We start from the raw sequence: 21,630 nt of genomic DNA, 5'->3' as shown, positions 1-21,630 counted from the left end.
ATATTATCTCAAACTCTGTATTTCTTCTCTAACAAATATGATACAGGCATTTTGATTATTTTTTGTGCCATTTAGTTAAGTTTAACAAAAAACTAATAGTTTCATTTTAGTCATAAGTATAAGAGCTAGTTTGAGACTTTTTAAAATATAGGGAGGTAAAATAATTTTGGTCATAAGTATAGGAGGATAAAATATATTTAACTATTTTTAATTATATCATTAACCATTGTTCCTACATCATTGTATATATGATGTATATTTTTCATTGACCGTAAAATCTAAGATGTCAGCTAGTTAAATATTTGTAAGACTAACATTTTGCTATTCAAAGTATTTGATTGCATGCACTGGTTATCCAATGCACTTGAGAGTAGTACTCTCTTTTATAGATTTTCTTTTCTTTGAGGTAAGTTGTTGATAAATGATTAATAGTCACAGTAAACTTAAACCACCCTGCAAGGGAAATGTTAATACAACATGCTGCCAATTGCATGGATTTGCATTCATGGGAGGTTCTTCGAATAATTTTACTTTGTGATATAATCATAGTTGCATCTTATGATTAATAGTGTTTCATTTCTTGCAAAGCTCTTATTCATGAACATTTATATCTTTGCTTTCCTTACTGCAACTTCTTTTGTGATAAGAAACCTCCCTTTCAGATGTCTTTAAATTTTTATTTCGATTCAAAACACGGCAGATTTGATTTCATAGTACAATTGTTAAGATTATGTACGCTGAGTACATTCAGATGAGTAGATTATTTCAAAGTGAAAGTTTGGCTTGTTACTTTTGATGTAACTCGCTCTCTTTTTAATGAAAAATGTTGGATTTTACCTCGACATATCTTGGTTTACCACCTTAATGAAATTTTCTCCATAGAAATTAAAGATACATTTATCTTGCTTGAATTCCTCATTTAGATGTTAGTTATAAAGATTTATAAGAGGTTTATTTACAAATTTATTGGATGTGATACTAAACAATACAATATCTACTATAAATTCCTTGCTCTCTGAGACTTTTTTTTTTATGTTGTTAGAAAACCAGTTGATCAAAATCTTAAAGTTTTTAAGTAACAAGCCAATATTATACGAATGTGATATTAATGGGTTAGTTAATAAGTTTATATTGTATGAATATTCTCATGTTTGTATGAATAATTCTGGATTTGAATCCAAGGGCATCGGTTAAGACATCATTTGAGAAAAAGAAAAAAAAAAGCTACAAAATACAAACCAACATTATTATATACCATTCATTTATGAAGATGTAACACTTACTAATATCATATCGAATTTCTAAATTAATCCAAAAGTTATTATATAGCAAAGCAACAAGGTATAATACTATTATATAAACAAACACTCAAAACTCTCATTATAAACATTTGTTTTAAGAAAATCACACATATACAAAGACATGGATCTTACCACAGTAGGTTTGCGAAATAATTTTTCTTTATGCTTTCAAGTAAGTGCACACTCTTGCATCCTTGTAAACTTTTCCAGGCTGGCAAAAGTATCCTTTACTAGGAGCACAATGTTTGTCCTCAGAACAAATACATAGCCCTTCCAATGCACAACCCTCTTTTGTTATGCTTGTTCTCCCATTTATTCCAAGCACTTGGTCACTCCACTCACTTGAAAATAACCCATTAGGATCATACTTCTGTTTCACCTTCATAAACTCCCCACTCTTCGCATACTTTTTAATCACTCTGTCAAATGCAAGGTTGCGATTCTTCCCCCAATGCGGAAGCCCGTTATATTTGAACAACGCCATCTGCTCAATCTCTTCTATCACATCCTCATAAAGCCTCGGAGCCATCGGATCATGACTTCTATAATAAGTTATGTCGAAGTCTAACATGTCCACATGCTTACCTAAATATGCGGTCGACGCCTTGACGTAGCGCATGAGGATCCCATTATAGAGCTCGACACCACAAAGGGCTTTTGGGTTCATGTCACGGAGTTTTTGGACGTCAAGAATAAAGTTCTTGACTTTGGAGAGTGCAATACTGATGGTTGTCTGGTGGAAGAATCCGCCTTTGATTCTTGGATCCCAAGGGCAAGCAGTGAGGAGAGCATCCTCTGGGCTGGTGATGCAACCCCCTGAGGATTGCATCCGATTTTGGTAACCAATCACCGGATAGCCCGTGAATAAAACACCATTGTTTGTTAAGCCATATCTACTGAGGGCGATCGCGGAGTTTGTCAAGGTAGCATCGGTGCATTTGCCGTCGCCGTTGCGGGTGGCCTCCAAGCCTTCCTCTTCATGTATTTGAGTTTGAAAAAATAGTCAAGATAAAATTTAGATAGAAGTTACATAATATTTAGAGAGACATGTCCATGGATTAGATGTCCCTTATTTAGGTGCAAAACACCATCTAAATTTATTGTAGTAATTATCATAGTTAACAATCTCACACGACACCTTATTCATATTTTCTTATTCTTACTAAATGGGGAAGAGAGGAGAGGCTATTTAATGATGTTTAAGATCAATTTAGATATCTATTGAAATACCCTAAAGCAAATAGCATGAGCACTGTTTTAGAAACATCAATTGCTTTGATGTTTTGCCTTAATCTTACTCCATGTTCATATTTTAACAACCAAAAACTTCCTTACTTACAGTTAAAGTCACACCTTCTATTCTAATAATGCAACTAAACACAAAATAAAAACATGATTGAAGATTATTCTCCTCCAAACTAAACAAAAAATGAGTATAAAACTTTCTTTGATTTATCAAAATTCAATGACTACTATATTTTCATTATTTATAAATTTGATTTGCTTCAAATATATTCGATCCTCGAAGCTAAATTTTAGGTCAACCTCGGTCCAAAATATTCATTACATGCTATATTTTTATTATTGATAGATCCAGTTTATGTTCAGTTTTTGACAAGAAACTTTGAGATTTAAGTCAACTCGGTCAGACAAAATTCATCAGCTTAGGATGAGGGTATTCTTGTAGTATCATAAAAGTGATGTTTTCTTTTACCTATTTATACTCCTTCAGAGTTTATTATTTCATATTTGTATATATATATACCTTTTTGCAACTATAAGTTTAATAATTAAATAGGGAAAAGAGTCAAATATTTTCTTAACGGAGAGCATACAATAATAAAGGCTAATTTCATCATTAAGAAATTAGATACGAGTAGGGCTGTCAAAATAATCGAGCCGGCTCGAGCTCGGCTCGAGTTTGGCTCGATAATGCTCGATCAAGCTTGACTTGAAAATAGACTGAGCCAAGTTTGATCATTAAAGCTAGGCTCGAAATTAAATTTGAGCCAAGTTTGATCCCGAGTCGGCTTGATAAGACTCGAATATATATATATATATATATATATATATATATATATATATATATATATATATATATATAATATAAGTAATATTAAACTAATATGAATCATCAGATCAAAACCCTTTCACCTATTCAGAATTTCAGCCATTATTTTCTGACACAATTATCTTTATTGTTTGTAATTTATATTTTGATTGCTTATTATTTTCTAACCCATTTATTTTTATTGCTTGTAATTTATATTTTGGTAATATTTATATCTTTATAGTTGAATTAGGTTTTATTTCAAGTTTGATTCAAGCCTAAATTAATTCAAGCTCGCGCAGGCTCGAAAATGATTTTAAAATGATAAGGCTTGAAATTACTAATTGAGCAGCTCGTTTAAGCTCGAAATTGGCTCGAGTTTGAAATTAGCTCGGATTGAAATTGTTTCAATCCAAGCTTGATCATATAGATAGGCTCAAAATTAATTTCAATCCAAGCTTGATTAGAGCCAGGTTCGATCAAGCCCAGCTTGTTTACACCCCTAAATATGAGAGTAGAGTATAACAGGATTAAAATATCATAATTTACTACAAATTTTTTTGACTTATTGCTTTAGAATAAAATTATTATATTTTTTATTTCATAGTATACCAGTTATTCGTTAGGAATCCAAATAAGATCTATTCATAAGTCCGACATAATATGATAATAAATATATTTAATATAAATATTATTCGAGGGTATCCAAGTAGGAAAACTAATAATATTTAGATAGAAATTTTATCAAAATAATATAAACACCCTTACATAGATTTACTAGAGTTTGGGGTGAAAACGAGTCAGAATCCATATCCATATTTTCTTTCTTCCGATAGGAATAAGAATGAGGATAGTAAATAGATAGTAATCACTATAAACCCATATTAGTACAGATTAATCCGATACGAATAAGAAAATCTCAATCCATCCAACAATGGTCGAATATGGGACCAAATCAAGTAGGATTTTATCCACCCCATTTCGCCATTAGCTAGAGTCACTCTAATAGAGTGGGTGACTAAATCTAACGAGACTTTAGTATGAGCATAATTATAATATTTTCTTATGACCTCTTTGTCAATAATAATCTTTCTCAACAAAGAATTTTTCCCTTAGAATAAGAAACAAATGGAACTCTTGATGACAAAGTAGTACCTGCTAGTCTAGTTGCTGCTATCACCAGTGTTGCAGTAGATCGGAAGCCAATGAAATCAAAACGGCCATTGCCTGAGGCATTGACGGGAACGCGATCGTCGATACGGTAGAGGGCTTTCCGGTGGCCAGGAAACCATGCAACGTCGGCGAACTCATGCTCGTCGCCGAAGGTGACGACTGATTCCGCTAAGTTCGAGTCACTGCGTTTGGAGAAGGTAATTGAACGCTTGAATAATGGTTGTAATACAAATGTCACCTGAAATTAACAAAGGAATGGATTGAATAAGCCATTGTTTAGCACTAGATAGTGGTTAGTGGGTGGGAGGAGGGAACCCAAGAGGTGAGGTAGGGGCAATTTTTATGAACAGAAAATTAATATATATATATATATATATATATATATATATATATATATATATATATATATATATATATATAAAAGCATGCAAATTTATAAATTATTTTAATTACTAATAATAATTTATAATTGTCCATGGTGAGTTCTTCTTTTGTGGAGTCATTATATGACAATTTCATCTTTTAAATTATATTAAAATTTCAAATTCAAATCCTTACACCTAAGAATTGCAAACGATAATGATGATTCCCACCAAAGAATTTTAGTAATTCTAAGTTGAGGAACATTTGGTTGTTAGAAAGTAAGGAAAAAAATTATTACTATTATTTAAAACTTCTCTACTTTAAATATTTAATTATAAAAAATAAATAAATAAATAAACGACATCCTTACCTAGCAAAAAGTAGATCAACTTTTTCATTTTAATACAAAACCTATGCAAATTGTAAAAGATACACGGGTTAGTGAAAGATTTAAGAGGGGTCCAAATTGCAAAATTACATAGATATTTCTCTAATTTGGTTGTGACTTGTGGGTTCTAACCTTGGCTAATGCAAAGCTCTTATACTTGTCAGGATTTTTAAGACAATTAGAGTGAAACTCAGGGGTTAAGTTATATAATGAAAATTAGGGTGTTTTTATAATTTTATCATTATTAAACACGTTGACCTCGGGAATAACACTATCATCACCTCTATTTAATTCAACAGAAATACATAGAAATGATATGCAGAGGGAGAGGAAACAAGATAACAATTATATATATAATATCTTAAAAGTATGTACCCGATGAGAAGGGAGGACTACGTACCTGAGAAATGACTCCAAGAACCCCAAGAGAAACCTTAACCGCATCCATGTCAGGGTCAGTAACGTCCAACACCCTAACCTTCGCGTACCCTTCCTCCGCCGGCGCCGGCGTGACGATCCTAATCCCGACGACGTACTCATGCACGGCGCTCCCCTTCCCCGTTAGAGAGCTCCCGTGCGCGCCGGTCCCCAGCATCCCGCCGACCGTCAACCCCCACCAGTAGGGCGCGTAGGGCAGCGCCAGCCCGGCCTTCGCCGCCGCCTCGATCAAATCCTTCAGCACCACTCCGCTCTCAACCACGGCCGTCATCTCGTCCGCGTCCACGCTGACGATACGGTTGAGGCGCCTCGTACTAACGATAACGCCGTCTTCCCCTCCAGGGCAAGCTATCTTCGGAATGCTATGAGAGTACCTCGTCGCCGCCTTCATCTTCTTCCCGCGAGCCGCGGCGTCCGCCACCGCCGCGACCAGCTCCTCCTCGGTGGCAGGGAACACGGCGGCCGCGGCGCGGCAGGTGGAGCGGTCGGGGAAGGCACCGGAGGCGTTGCTGACAGTGCAATTGGTTGTGCCCGAGGAGCACACTATCGTGTCCGGTGGCGGGCTCGGAGAGGCAAGGTTGGCCAAAAGTAGGAAGCCCAGAAGGAGAGTAACTGTGGTGAATTCTTGCATTGCGTTGGTGTTCATCGTCTAAGTGGAGTCGCCACTACTATAAATGAGTGAAAGTTTGGAGTCGTGGCACTAATAGTTGAAGATATATCGAGGATCTAGCTTTCTACTCCACCGACCTTATATTGCATGGGTGACAACTATGCTGGATATTGACGTTGTATAGTGGGAATGGGTGGGAGAAGGCTTAAGTTCAGACCTACCTACCTACCAAGGCTTGGGATTCCGCCCTGGCCCAATGGGAAGTTGTTCAATGAATAATACTCCACTTCAAGCTTAAGCTTGCCTTTCTTCTGAGATAATTAAAAAGAGTGAGTGCAATAGAGTTGCTTCGGATTCGGATTTATTAGCTTATTATGCTCATTTACTACTATTACACTCAACTGTTGCTTGGGATTAGGAATGAAAACGGCTCTGATAGGTGCTAAACATTAAATTCAATAAGTGATCACGTTTAATTTGGCTAATATAATACCAAAATTTTGTGTTTATTGTATTCCACGTTTTTTTTTCCGTTCTCTCCCACACTATTCTTTGCTTCTACAGCTTGTGCACACATTGCAATGTTTTAGCTGTATGTTATTAATTACCTCTTAATTTATATTAGTTGATCTATTTCAAAGAATAGTAGCACTGAGATTTCATTACTGAAGAGATATTTTTCTATTTTTTTTTAAGCTTGCCCTTCTGTTTTATTGTGCTTATTAAATACTTATGGGACACAATATAAAAGAAAAATAATTTGTACCATTTTCTTCTTATCCTCCTTAGTTCTTCTACTTCTTTTTCCTTTTGTCATTATTTCTTTTTCTTATTTTGCTACTGCTATTTTTCGTCTATATTTTAGTTTTCTTTATTTGTCTATATAAGTCTCTATAATTATTCTTTCATTAATATAGTAAAAGACTAATTAAAGATAGTTTAAATAAATAAATTTCTTTAATCAACTTTTCAAAATGAGAATTTATTCTATGTTGCAAATAAATTATAGTATTTAGTTAAAAAACTATCAATTACTATTAGAATTTTATACTTAAATTACGGTTCGTACTTAAACATTGAGATTTTTGTTTTACAAGAAAGATTTCAAATATGAAAAAACTCTAAATATAAAAGTTTTAGACATGATATCATGGATTTTATCCAGTTGGTTTTATAAATTTTGGACGTCAGATTATTATCTTTTGAATATTTTTTTGAAACTATGTAGAACTGAAATTTTATAATTTAAATACAAAATTTGTACCTAAACTATGAATTTCAATCTTAAATTATAAAATTTTAATTTTGTATAGTTTTAAAAAAATATTAAAAAGATATTCATTTGACCTTCAAAAATATGAAATTAATTGTATAAAATCCCTGACATCATGAACTAGAATTTTACTATTTAGAATTTCTTCATATTAGAAATATATTTGAAGGTTTTTTTTCACCCTAAAAAAATAAGAAGAAGAATAAATATGGTATAGGTCACATGTTTTCGTCCTTAAACTACAAAATTCCAATTTAGCGTAGTCTTAGAAAAATATTCTAAAGATTGTCGAAATATTATGAAAACCAATCGGATAAAATTGGTTACATCATAATCTAGAACTTTTATCTTCAAAATTTCTTCTGATTATAAATCTTTCTTCAATGGAACAAAGAATTTATAATTTAAGTACAAAATTCTAACTATTATTTAATTTTTTTAAGTAGATATTATAATTTATTTGCAACATAGATTAAGTTCTCTATTTGAAATTTTAAGTGAAGAGTTTTTATTTATCCAATTTATCCTAATTTCTTCATCTTCTTCTTTATTTTTGCTTCTTCTTATTCTTTTTTTTTATATATAAGTCTCTCTAATCGCTCATTAAATTTTAAATAGCGATTAGAGAGACTTGTATAAAAAAGAAGAAGATAAGAGATAGAAGAAAAAGAACTAAAAAACGAAGAAGAAGAAGAAAAAGAAGTAATAGTAGCATCATAAGAAGAAAAGGAAGAAAAAGAAGGTAGGAATCATTTCTCTCTTACGTTGTCCTATGAGTGTTTAATAAGCATTAGATAACAAAAGGAAAATCTTACAAAAAAATAATAGAAAAAAGCGTTATCTATAATGGAAATCGAAAATATGTCCGACTCACAGAGATAACTAAGAAATAGCATTGCTATTTCTACAGTTAACACGTTTTTCCGAAGTCACTGTAGTAGTTCATGGATTTAATAAAAATCAAATTAACCTACAAGATTAACTTCCAAAACTAATCACGATCCCTTATTAGATATTAATGTATATTTAGATATTCTACAGCTATTATATGTCAAATTGTAGACAACTCCCATCTCTTCTTCTAATTTTTCAAGAGAAGTTAAGGGGAAATTCTCCTCTTGAGAAGATAGGAGATAGCACACGTAATTAATTTAATTGGGTGTTAATTAATCATGACTTTCGATACCAAAAATGATTTCCATATTTGCTTTAATACATAAACATAAGATAAAAAAAAAATCTAAAAATTTGTTATGCAAAATTATAGGACAATAGATAAAGTAATTGATATCTAAGTTTACATAATTGCCACCAAAACTTCAAAATATTACTATTGCCACTATTTAGAAATTAAAAAAAATTGTATATAGCACCCTGCTTTATTGGTTTACATCCTATATTTTCACTATTTGTAAATCGAGCCCTCTAATTGAGCGAATATACGTAGAAAATACCCTAGGTTAAATTTGAACTAACATTGTTAGAATATTCGGTTAAGTAAAAGTATTTTATTTTAAAATGACTAAAATGTCTTTAGTATGATTTGGTTGAGGATATTTTCGTATTTTTATTTTACTTTAGTTAACTTAACTCAAAGATTTGGTTGAGTTTAACTAACTGATCTAATGGGAGGGTGTATTTTGCACATATTCGCTACATCATAGGACTCGATTTGCAAATAATAAAAATATAGGGTGTAAAACATAATTTGATTAAAAGAGGGTGTTATATGTAGATTTTCCTAAAAAAATATTAGAATTGCTATTAAAATCTTTTGACACTTTAAGAAATATTATCATGGCTAATTTTTAATAAGATATTTCTAACAGACTCTTATTAAAATTAATAAACACATGTAAATTACTAAAATACACCCATTATTTATTCACTTTAGGAGTAACTTTTTTCTTATTTTGAAATACAACATCTATAAATACTATTTATCAAAATTATATTTTATGCCACACATTAATTTATTACTAAGTTATCTTTGATATCTATCCTATCAATCTATTTTATATTAATTCTAAACGTATTTATCATAATTTTATGACCTACAAAACATATTTTCTCATTATTTCATTCACTTTGTATAACATCAAAGGTACTTATTACACCTTTATTCTAAAATAGTTATTTTAAAATAAAAGCCTTATATATATATATATATATGATGTGAATCGGGTTAGATTGGATCGCATCATGAGAACATTGGACTCGATGGATTAAGTCTATTTATCTTTTAATTGATTCATGCTTATGTAAGCCCTTAAGGCAAGTCTAGTTAAATCATGTAACCACTAAGATAAGTTCAATTAAGTTATGTAAGCCACTAAGGCAAGTTTAATTAAGTCATGTAAGCCTCTAAGATAAGTTCTTGTTTAAGTCATATAAGCATTTAGGGCTAAGTTTGAGTAGACTTATTATACCAGACCTCTATATATAGAGGGACTGGGCTTTATTTATTTAAGCATCCAATCATCTAAGCATTGAGAATTAATTAAGTTTAGTTAATTTTTTATTATCACATTTACTATTTTATCGTAATCGTTAGATTGTTTTTATCTTCATAGGAGTAGATCATAACCGTAGAATCCATTCAAACACCCAAACACTAGCCACCACCTTTCTCCAGCAGCCACCCTACTATACGACCATCCACCCCACCCTTGGCCATTCGCCACCTTCCGACGACTGCCACAATCTCAGATATTCACCGTTTTGCTCTATTCTGGTCTTGCTCCACTATTTTAGTTATATATTTTCATCCATACATTTGTTTTGAACTAGATCTAGATTGATCTAGATGTAAAAAAATTATAAAAATTTATATGGAGTTAGCCTCAAAAGTTACGGTTCTAATGGATCTGATTTCACGAGAATATAATTTTTAGATAAAAGGATATTAATAAAACAGTATAATAGGGTAAAATAGGATAAAACGATAAATATCCGATGTTGCGGTGGTCGTTAGAGGGTGGTGGATGACCAAGGGTGGTGGTGGAAGGCTGTAAGCTAGGGTGACCGAGGGTGGTTGTTGGTGGAAGGCTGTAAGCTAGGGTGATCGAGGGTGGTTGTTGGTGGAGGAAGATAGCTAGGATTTAAAAGATCGAAATGCTTCCACGTCTCTATTGTATTAAAATATGTTTAGGAACTTCTACAGCTTTTATATGTCAAATTGTAGATAACTCCCATCTCTTCTTCTAATTTTACGTGAGAAGTTAAAAGGACAAATTCTCCTCTTGAGAAGATAGGAGATAGCAGACGAATTTAAATGGGTGTTAGCTAATAATGACAACCGATACCAAAAATAATTTCCATATTTGCTTTAATACACATAAACATAAGATCACAAATTTAAAAAAAAATTATTATGAAAATTTATAGGATAATTGATAAAGTAATTGATATCTTTCTTAGTTTACATTGCCAACAAAAAATTTTAAAATATTATTATTCTATCATCTACTTTATATTAAATCTAAATACATTTATCATTAATAAAGGACAAAGCATGTTTTCTCATCATTTCGTTCACTTTATATATGACATGGTCCGAGTCCGATCAGATTGAATCATGAGGATATTGGCTCAATAGACCGAGTATATTTATATTTTAATTAGTTCATGAGATAAGCTCTAAAGGTAAGTCTAATTATGTCATGTAAGACTTTATGCAAGTCTAGTCAAGTTACGTAAGCCACAAAGACAAGTCTAATTAAGTCATATACGTATCTAAAGTAAATCATAAATCGAGTCGTATAAGCCTTTAGAGGTAGTCCGAGTATTACTCATTGCACTCAATCTCTATATATAGATAGGCTGGGCTTCTTTGCTAAGGTACCCAATCATTGAAAGTAATCGAGTTTAGTTATTTTATTATTATCACATTTATTATTTTACTCTAGCTGTTAAATCGTTTTTATTTTTCTAGGAGTATATCATTACTATAGAAACCCTCCAAACTTTCAAACCCTTATCACCATCTTCCTCCAGCAGCCATCCTACCTTATGGTAGTCCACTACCATCCTTGGCCATCCGGCATTCTCTGATGACCACCACAGCATCAGATATTTACCAATCTGACCTATTCTAACCTTCCTCTATTATTTTATTTATATCTTTTCATGTCAACCTCCTATTTATGTGAAACTAGATCCACTATAATCTTAACTGCTAAGGCTACCACCATATAGATTTTTATAATTTTCTTATGTTCAAATCGATCCAGATATGGTTCATAAAATTGATATTAGAGTCGACATTCATTAAATGATGGTTAACACATGATCCAAGACGAACAAGGAAGGAGCAATCATGGAGGATCAGGAACTCATCTCGATTCCTATGGGAGTATCTCTAGCACCCCCTCCACCACCAGCAATTGTTAATGACAAGCCGCCGGTTTGGGTGAAGGCAATTTTTAAAGAATTTTCGACCGAATTGAAAGAGAACATCGAGAGAATTAAGAAGGCAATCGAAGCCATGATAGGCGTTCTCCTAGCCTAGCACGGCCATATCACACTGCTAGCATCGTCGACTATGATGAAATCCAACAGGCCATGGCTAGAAAACTCTGCTAGTGAGGGAGGTGGAGAGGAGCCCCAAACTGTCGCAACCATGACTCCTTCGGCCATGGAGGTAAAACCCCCCACCACTATAGACCTAGAAATTGAGAATCATGACGAGGACAAAGTTGAAATGAACAAAAATGACTGCAACGTACCGGAACCATTTGCCAGAGTTAAATCAAATTATCGATTGTCACAAGTGATCGGAGACGTGAATGAACCAATTAAGACAAGACGACAAATCCAAAGTGAGGTATCATTTACTTGTTATACATCTTCTTTTGAACCTAAAAATGTGAAGGAAGCATTGTTAGACGATTCTTGGGTTAATGCTATGCATGAGGAATAAGAGCAATTTTCTAGGAATGATGTTTGGTATTTAGTTCCTAGACCTAAGAATGTGAACGTCATTGGGACAAAATGGATTTACAAGAATAAAAGTGATGAACATGACAATATAGTTCGAAATAAAGCCAAACTAGTAGCACAGGGATACACTCAGGTTGAGGGTATAGATTTTGATGAGACATTTGCTCCTGTTGCTAGATTAGAGTCTATTCGTATACTGCTTGCCATTGCTTGTCATTTAAAATTTAAATTGTTTCAAATGGATGTTAAAAGTGCTTTCTTGAATGGTATCCTGAATGAAGATATTATGTGGAACATCCTAAGGGTTTCGAAGATCAAAAATTTCCTTCTCATGTTTTTAAATTGAAAAAGGCTCTTTACGGGCTAAAACAAGCCCAAGAGCTTGGTATGAGAAGTTGACCACCTTTTTAGTGGATGCGGGGTTCACTCGAGGGGGAGTGGACAAGACATTGTTCATTAGACGTGAAAACAAGAGTTTAGTTATGGCACAAATATATGTGGATGATATTATTTTCGGGGCGACGAGTCAATTATTAGCTAAGGAGTTTGCAGATCTCATGCACAGTCATTTTGAGATGAGCATGATGGGTGAGTTGAAGTTCTTTTTAGGGCTTCAAATTACTCAATTAGAGAGAGGGATTTTTATCGCTCAAACCAAGTATGCTAAGGATCTTGTGACTAAATTTGGTTTAGAAAATGCAAAACATGCTAGAACTCCTATGAGTACAACTACCAAACTAGGTAAGGACATGTCAGGAAAAAGTGTTGATCAGACGCTGTATAGGAGCATGATTGGTAGCCTTTTGTACTTAACTGCTAGTAGACCTGCCATTGCATTTAGTGTCGGTGTGTGTGCTAGGTTTCAGTTTGAACCTAAGGAGTCATATTTGTTTGCTGTGAAACGTATCATAAAATATGTCAGTGGCACAGTTGATTTAGGTATCTGGTTTACTTATGACTCGGGTGCTATCATATCGGGATACACGGATTCTGATTGGACAGGTTCATGTGATGATAGAAAAAGTACCTCAGGTGGATGTTTTTATGTTGGAAACAATCTGGTTGCTTGGCACAGTAAGAAACAAAACTCGATATCTTTATCTACTGTAGAGGTCGAGTAAATTGCAGTAGGGAGTTGTTGTTCTCAGTTACTATGGATGAAACAGATGGTCAAGGATTATGACATTGAACAAGATACTATGGTGCTTTATTGTGACAACATGAGTGCTATTAATATATCAAAAAATCCTGTTCAATACTCGCGTACAAAACATATTGATATCCGACATCATTTTATATGCGAGTTAGTTGAAGACAAAACAATAGCACTAGAACATGTTGAGACGGAGAAACAGTTGGGTAATTTGTTTACAAAACCTTTGGATTTACAGAGATTTGAGTATCTTCGTACTTCTTTAGGGATTTGTGCTTTGGACTGATTTTATTAAGATTTGTGTTCTTTTTAGTTTGTGAGTTTCTTTTGTTTCGTTTTTTTTAGGTTTTCTTTTACTCTAAAATTTTCTTTGGTTTTAAGTTTCAGATTTGCCGAGAGTTTTTGTCATAAAAAAAATGATGCACTCCTAGATTCAATAATATACTCTTGACATAAAAATATGAATTTTCTCTTGATCATGAGTTATTATAGTCAATTTTGTCATCTTGTAGTATATTGTATCAATTTTGATTTTGTCACTCCCTCGACTTCTATTATAATGAAACTAAACTTAATGCACTCATAACGTATGTCTATTCTTGAGTGAGCATGATATCATGAATTTTTTTTTTAAATAGTTCACTATTAACCTTGATTTGCACAGTTTGACCTCATGATTAGTCATCAAAAATTTGTTCATAAAAGATCAATGAAAAGGGCTACAATGAGTTAGTGTGAAAGCCGTCTTGTTTAGAGTCCAGTTTGACTCAGTACATTATTTGCAAAATTAAAAAAATGACATATGTGAATTTCTTCTTGCACATTGTTGATTTGTACTACAAGAAAAGGGCTACCTACTCATGTGTGAAAGTAATCATTGCACATATATGTTTCAGTATAAAAAAAAATACTGGAAAAATTCCTGTTATGTTATGGAGAATAAGTCAAAAAGTGCAAAATTTCAATACATAGTCGGTTTGACTACTGTGTTGCATCATTGTTTATATAGGAAAGTTTGTTTAAGAAGATTGGTTCATGTTATCTATGCTCATCTTGCATATGCATATCGTTATGATCAATCAAGATTAATTTAATTTTGAGTGATGCATTCGAATTGATTATAATATGCTTTTGATGATTTAATTGATCTGTGTATGACTTATTTCATTTGATTATCATATTCTATGTCTTGAATATATTTTGAAATTCTAGAAGTGCATCTCCAAAAATATTTTTGATTTGTTTTAGTTTAAAATAAAAAAATGGGCATTCGAACGCAGATTTTTGAGTTCGAACGCGATGACTGGCGCGTTCGAACGCGATGACTGGCACATTCGAACGCGCAGACTGGTGCGTTCGGACGCACTCGTGGTTTCTTTAAATACTGCGTCCGAACCCAAGGGTTTCATCTTCCATTTTCCAAACCCTAAAAGCCCTTCATTTTCCCCTTCTCAAATCTTCAAGATCTTGGTGTTTTTCATCGAATTTTTTAGTTCAAATCATTTTAGAGGGTAGTTCTCCTCCGGATCTAGCGTCTTTCGACCAAATCTTTGAGTTTTTCTTCACTTTTGCAAGGTATGATCATCCATCATTTTTCCTATTTTTTATTCAATAAACATTCTTGATCTTGATTGATTTTGTGTGTTTTCACGTTTTGATCACGTTAATGTTAACACCTTGACGTTTCTTGTGAGATTGAACGTGATATCTTTGAGTTTTCAAGAGAAAGATGGGTTTCATTTAGGGCCTTCATGGTTTCTAAAATTTTTTGAAATTCTTATTTTTTTTTGTTGCTTTGGGCTTGTATTGAATCTTGCAACTTGTTTCTTTCTCAAGAATGCCTAAAAAAGTGACTGTGACCAAGAAACCAAGGCCGCCTTCGTCACCGTCTTCGGCTCCAAAATTTTCTTCATCAATGGCTGCCGGGCGCTACAAACACAATTTTGGCACTCATCCTATTATCTGTGAAAGACCCGTGGTTATTTCTGATTTTTCTGAATTGGGGATTGAACAGATCTTTACTAAGCGTGGATGGTTATCTGTGTGTCGAATGAGCGGGACTGCTTATGTGGAAGTTGTTCGAAAATTTTTTAGTAATGCCACAGTTTTAGATCGCTGTATACGTTCTACTGCTCGTGGTGTGTCTATGTACTTGGACTCAGATGTTATTCGCACTGAACTTCGTCTTCCTGATGGTGAGTTCCAGTATCCAACGTCTGCTCCACTTCCTGCTGTCAATGAATATGCTGGTACTGTACTGATCAAAAGGGAACATTGGAAGGGAAACATGATGCCGCATGCGAAGCTGACATCGGTGGCTCGCATGCTTCACCTTTTTTGTCTGTACAATGTCACCCCAAGACTCGACATTCCAGTATTAGTCTGGATCATGCATTCCTTCTTCATGCGATGTTATCTGGAGTCTCTATTGATTTGGCTGCCGTGATTTATGATTCGATTCTTACAGCTGCACAGAAAGAAGCACCTCGTGAGGGGTTGCCGTTTGGGATCTTTATTACAAATTTGTGCACTCAGAGTGGGGTGCGTGTGAATGTTTCGGAACCTTCCCTTACTTCGCAAAAACTGTTGGATCGGATTACTCTTAAGCGGAGTCAAGCTCACGACCAGTCGTCTCCTCTCAAGCCATCCTCTTCTGCCGCTAGTTGTTCATCGCACCTCGACAGTTCTGATGATAGCTCTGACGATGACTCATCTCACACTGAGGGGGAGTTACCACAGTACTCTGACCGTTTCGATCAGCTTAGTACTCAAGTACAGGATCTCCATTCGGTGGTGAATGATTTATGAGCTGAGCAAGCTTGTCAAGGGACTGTACTTGACTCTGTGTCGACGATTCTTCATCGTCAATTTCCTCCGAGTTCCTAGTCTTTGGCATTTATGTCAAAAAGGGGGAGAGAGTTTAGGTGTCTAGGTGTGTAGGGGGAGTATGGGCATAGGGGGAGTTTATTAGAGTCGGAGTTTATGAGAGTCTTTAGATTTATAACTTTGCTTGAAGTAACTGTGAACTTTGTCTGTGAATTTTGTCAGCTTAAGTACCTTTGAACTTATGCTCCATTGATAACTTGTGTTTCGATTGTTTATTCATTTCAAGTTATTTTCACTTGATCTTAGATTGGTATATATTGATTTGTAGGGATTGATGTGCAAAATATTCTAGACTTGTTGATTGCTCAGTTTGAAGTCTTTGTAATATCTTGTAACCTAGGTGTTTTGTCACAAATTGCCAAAGGGGGAGATTGTTAGGTTTTTATTTGTTAGCAAATGTGTACAAAATATTCTAAGTGTATTTTTTCATGTATATGAGCTTTACACAAGTCTAGAATATCTCTGGTTTGAAGAATTGCAAGATTAGTGGAGAAAAGCTGTTGAGTTCACACCGCGTTCATAAACGCATTCGAATGCGGATACTACGTTCACACAGATAGAGAGCCACGTTCACAAACGTGTTCGAACGCGGGTACTGCGTTCACATAGACCGAGAGCAGCGTTCACAAAAGCGTTCGAACGCGGGTAGTGTATTCACACAGATCGAGAGCAGCATTCACAAACGCATTCGAACGCAACCTGAAGAATTCAAGCTGTCGCGTTCGAACACACTTGGGCCCGTTCGTACGCACCTAAGATTAAGTCAGGTCGTTTGAACGCACTCGAGCCGCGTTCGAACGCACCTATGAAGTTTGCAATTTATTGGATTTTCGTGAGTACGGATAAGACTCGGATTTGGCTCTATCTTGAAGATCATATATAAGGATTGTGATGCCCTATCTCTAGGGTAGTTGAAGAAGCATTATTGAAGGAGATTTCTTGAGGTTACATCGGTTATTCAACGAACAAGGTTCTTCTCATCTACAAGAATTTAATCTTTCGTCTTAAGAGCTATCTAGATGAAAGATCAATCTCGAGGGCTACTGAGATTGGACTTCAATCACAAGAAGCAGTGAATCGTGGGTTCTAGCGATCAAGACTGAGAGGAACAAAGTCGTTTGGATCGACGGATTGTTTTGTGAGTCAGTCTTGTAACTGCTACTATTATAGTGATCGGTTTTGATCCGGGTTTTGGATCCGTAGTTTTTTTTTTCCCGTTTTGGGTTTTTCCACGTTAAAATCTTGGCGTTCATCTTTGCTTTCGTTCTTAATATTTCTTTAGAATTTTACTTAAGCGAACGAGCGATATCATTGCCTAGTGTTTAGATACATACGTGTGTCTAGGGATTTTTTCACATTTAATTCAGACATTAGATTGATGTAAAACTAAAGCTATTAGAACTTTGTCTCGTGAGACTACCAACACCAAAATTTTCATAATTTTCTCATGTCCGTATTGATCCAGGTCTGGTCTGGTCTGTAACATTGGTATCAAAGTTGGTGTTCCTCGAACGATGGTGAAAACGTGATCGAAATCTAACCCAAGGGATATCATGGCCATGGAGGACCAAAATCTTATCTCCATTCTTGTAGAGGTTTCCTTGGTATCATTAGCAACTATCGACGATGAGCCATTGACGTGGGTGAAGATGATATACAAATTTTTTTTCAAAGAAGTTGAAAGAGTAAAACCTTCCTTTAATATCTCGATCCAAGCTACGGTAGAGGGCATACTTGTCTCCCACTGTCGCCAACACTGTTGGCCATGGTGGAGCAAGCCCTCTCATGGAAAGAAAATCCAACTTGAGAAAGATAGGAGGTGTTGAAATCGCGGCCGCAACCCTTCCTTTGGCCGCGATGGAGGCACCCCACCATCACAGGCCATCCCCGCAGCTGCTACAACATTGGATTAGCCGCCAGCAGTGGCCACGAGGTCATCTTCCCCACTCACGATGGGAGCTAGAACTGAAAAGCTTAGCTTTTCATCGACCGCAATCTAGACACTCCTAACCCAAGTCGTCACATGCGGCACCTTCCACAGGACACCAGCACCCGAGCCATGGCCTAAACCATATACACTAGTACCTTGGCTCTAGCCACTCATGGCACGAATTTGGCCCGAGCCACTCGGGGCTAGGATAGAATATGGCTCAAATAAGTGGGCCCTTGAGTAGAACCCATCGTAGGGCCCTCCTCCTCGTGGTAGACAAGACCCACATAGAGATCGAGGATATACAGTTTGAGAGCGATAGAAGGTATGAAAACCATTATGACACTTTGAAGACAAAGTGGTTGAAATCATGGTGAATTGATGTGAATTAGGTTAGATCAGATCGCATCATGAGAACCTTGGGCTCAATGGGTTGATCCTATTTTATCTTTTAATTGATTCATACTAATATAAACCTTTAAGATAAGTCTAGTTAAGTTATGTAAGTTACTAAAATAAGTTCAATTAAGTCATGTAAACTACTAAGACAAATTTAATTATATCATATAAGCCTTTAAAATAAAACTTAGCTTAAATTGTATAAGCTTTTAGGGCTAAGTCCGAGTAGAACTTAACCCAACCTCTATATATAGAGAGGCTGGGCTTTTTGTTTATTCATCCAAGCATCCAAGAATTAAAAATTAATTGAGTTTAATTTTTTTATTATTGCATTTACCGTTTTTATCATAGCCATTAGATTATCTTTGTCTTCGTAGGAGTAGATCGTAACTATCGAACCCTTCCAAGCACCCAAACCTTGGCCACCACCTTTTTCCAGTAGCCACCCTACCCTAATATACGGTTGTCCACCACCATCCTTGCTCATCCGCCACCCTACGACGATCACCGCAACCTCAGATATTTACCATTCTGCCTTATTCTGGCCTTACTCCACTAGATCTAAATTGACCTAGATGTAAGAAAATAATAAAATATATATGGAGGTAGCCTCGGATGTTACGACTCTAATGGATCTAGTTTCATGAGAATCTGACGTCTGAGGAAAATGATATTAATAAAATAGTAGAGTAGGGTAAAATAGGGCAAAATGATAAATATCTGACGTTGTGACGGTCGTCAAAGGATGGTCGATAACCAAGGACGGTGGTGGACGACCATAAGGTAGAGTGGCTGTTAGTGGAGAAAGATGGCTAGAGTTTAGAAGATTGAAATATTTCTATGACTATGATTAACTCCTAGAAAGATAAGGACGATTTAACAACTATGGTAAAAGATAAATATGAAATAATGAAATAACTTAACTTAATCTTCATTCCATGACTCTCCTAATCATCATATGACGATCCAACCCCCACTAGTCTAAGTGGCCCCACATCCGATCCCGTCCACATGACCCCCGCACTTGAGCTAGGCCAGAAGTAGCTACTAAAATCGGCTAGAAAGCCACCCTCAATAGCCTTTCAAACTATAGCAAAATTGTGGCTCATGAACGTGGGTCCAACCCTTCTGCGGCCACCAGTGGCCATAGTTGGACTCCCCAGCTCAACTTCCATCTAGTGGTGGCCACCTCAGCCATAAGAGACTATCACGTGGCCGAACTTGACTTCCACGCTAGCGGCGATATCATCCGAGCCAAGCCGCATCGAGGTGGCTTCGCCAGGGGTCTTCTCTGCCTCTGCTCCATTGCAGTGGGACCATGACCATCAATCCCAACCACCAAGGATCGATGGGCTCTCCAGTGATGCGCCATGGCCACCATTGCTCCTTCTCGAGCTTGAGCTCAATAATTGGCTTCTATCGTTGCTCACCGCCATTCTGCCACTGTAAGGACAACTTGGAGGTAAACTGCCAATGACCCACGACCCTACCTAGCCATCGTTGGCGCCCACATAGCCCATAACAGCGCCCTTTGGCCAAAAAACTTTTCTAGCCCTAGGGTCAAGGTTTTGTCTATAGAGTGAGGGAGATGAAGTGCACGTATCTTGAGGCATATTAAATTTTACGAACCGGCTTGACCACCTTGGAATAACCAGTTGGAAAGCCATGATCATGACTTGGGCCCCGAGTACAAGATCGAGGATGATTGGTGGAACGACTTAGTGGATTCGCGTTAGCTGACTGAGCTAAATTGTATTCAAACTCGTCAACCCAGGAGTGTGACATGAGCTAGAATATCCAACTCGTGTACTAGTCTCCTTGAGGATAAGGTGTTGGAAATGTGGTGGATTGATATGATTAGGGTCTAATTAGATTGAATCATGGGGACATTGAGCTTGATGGATCAAATCTACTTATCTTTTAATCAATTCATAATGTAAGCCCTTAAGACAAATATTGTTATGCCATATAAGCCTTAAAAATAAGTCTTGTTAAGTTATTTAAACCACTAAGGTAAGTTCAATTAAGTCATGTAAGGTAAGTTATAGTTCGTATAAGTCTTTAGAGCTAGTCTGAATAGGACTCATTGTACCCAACCTCTATATATAGAGAGGTTGAACTTCTTTGTTAAGGCATCTAAGCATTAAGAAATAATTGAGTTTAGTTATTTATTATTATCACATTTACTATTTTATTATAGCCGTTAGATAGTCCTTATCTTTCCACGAGTAGATCGTAGAAGTTTTTTAAACTTTCAAATCATAACCACCATCTTCTTCCAGCAGCCACCCTACCTTACAACTGTCCACCATCATCCTTAGCTGTTCGCCACCCTCCAATGACCACCGCAACATCAGATATTTAGTAATCTAACATATTCAGACCTTTCTCCACTATTCTATTTATGTCTTTTAATTTTGACCTCCAATTTATTTGAAACTAAATCCATTATAATCATAATTTATGAGGCTATCACTATAAATTTTCATAATTTTTCTACGTCTAGATCGGTTCATATCTGGTTCGTAATAATATAACATCAAAAATAATTATTACACCTTATTCTAAAATAATTATTTCTAAAATGAAAGCCTCACTTTGTATATATATATATATATATATATTGTCGAATTGCTCTTGTTCCTTGAGTAAACAAACCCTGTTAAAATGTAAAATTTTTATCAATAGTTTTTACCTCATATAAAATAAGATATATTTCATTGTA

General features: G+C 35.3%; 1 protein-coding gene across 1 annotated transcript; it reads right to left on the bottom strand.

Moving 5' to 3' along the window:
* Nucleotides 1-1,306: 1,306 nt before the first annotated feature.
* LOC140768148 (L-gulonolactone oxidase 2-like) lies at nt 1,307-6,408 on the bottom strand. Its single transcript, XM_073108300.1, has 3 exons — nt 5,676-6,408; nt 4,507-4,762; nt 1,307-2,276 (listed from the first exon to the last, which is right to left on the bottom strand). The coding sequence occupies exons 1-3, from the start codon at nt 6,357-6,359 to the stop codon at nt 1,462-1,464; spliced, it is 1,755 nt and encodes a 584-aa protein (XP_072964401.1). The 5' UTR covers nt 6,360-6,408; the 3' UTR covers nt 1,307-1,461.
* Nucleotides 6,409-21,630: the final 15,222 nt, after the last annotated feature.

Source organism: Typha angustifolia, chromosome 2 (assembly GCF_048772165.1).
Source record: "Typha angustifolia cultivar Huaian chromosome 2, ASM4877216v1, whole genome shotgun sequence".
In the NCBI taxonomy this organism is placed as follows: Eukaryota; Viridiplantae; Streptophyta; class Magnoliopsida; order Poales; family Typhaceae; genus Typha; species Typha angustifolia.
Note: the sequence above shows the minus strand (reverse complement) of the source record. Positions and strands in the feature narration are given on the sequence as shown.

Excerpts from the sequence above, each read along its gene's own strand:
- LOC140768148 (XM_073108300.1), bottom strand. The coding sequence starts at position 6,359 with ATGAACACCAACGCAATGCAAGAATTCACCACAGTTACTCTCCTTCTG. Across the intron at positions 4,763-5,675 it reads TTCTTGGAGTCATTTCTCAG|GTGACATTTGTATTACAACC; the intron begins GTACGTAGTCCT and ends TGTTAATTTCAG. Across the intron at positions 2,277-4,506 it reads AGCAGCAACTAGACTAGCAG|AGGAAGGCTTGGAGGCCACC; the intron begins GTACTACTTTGT and ends AAATACATGAAG.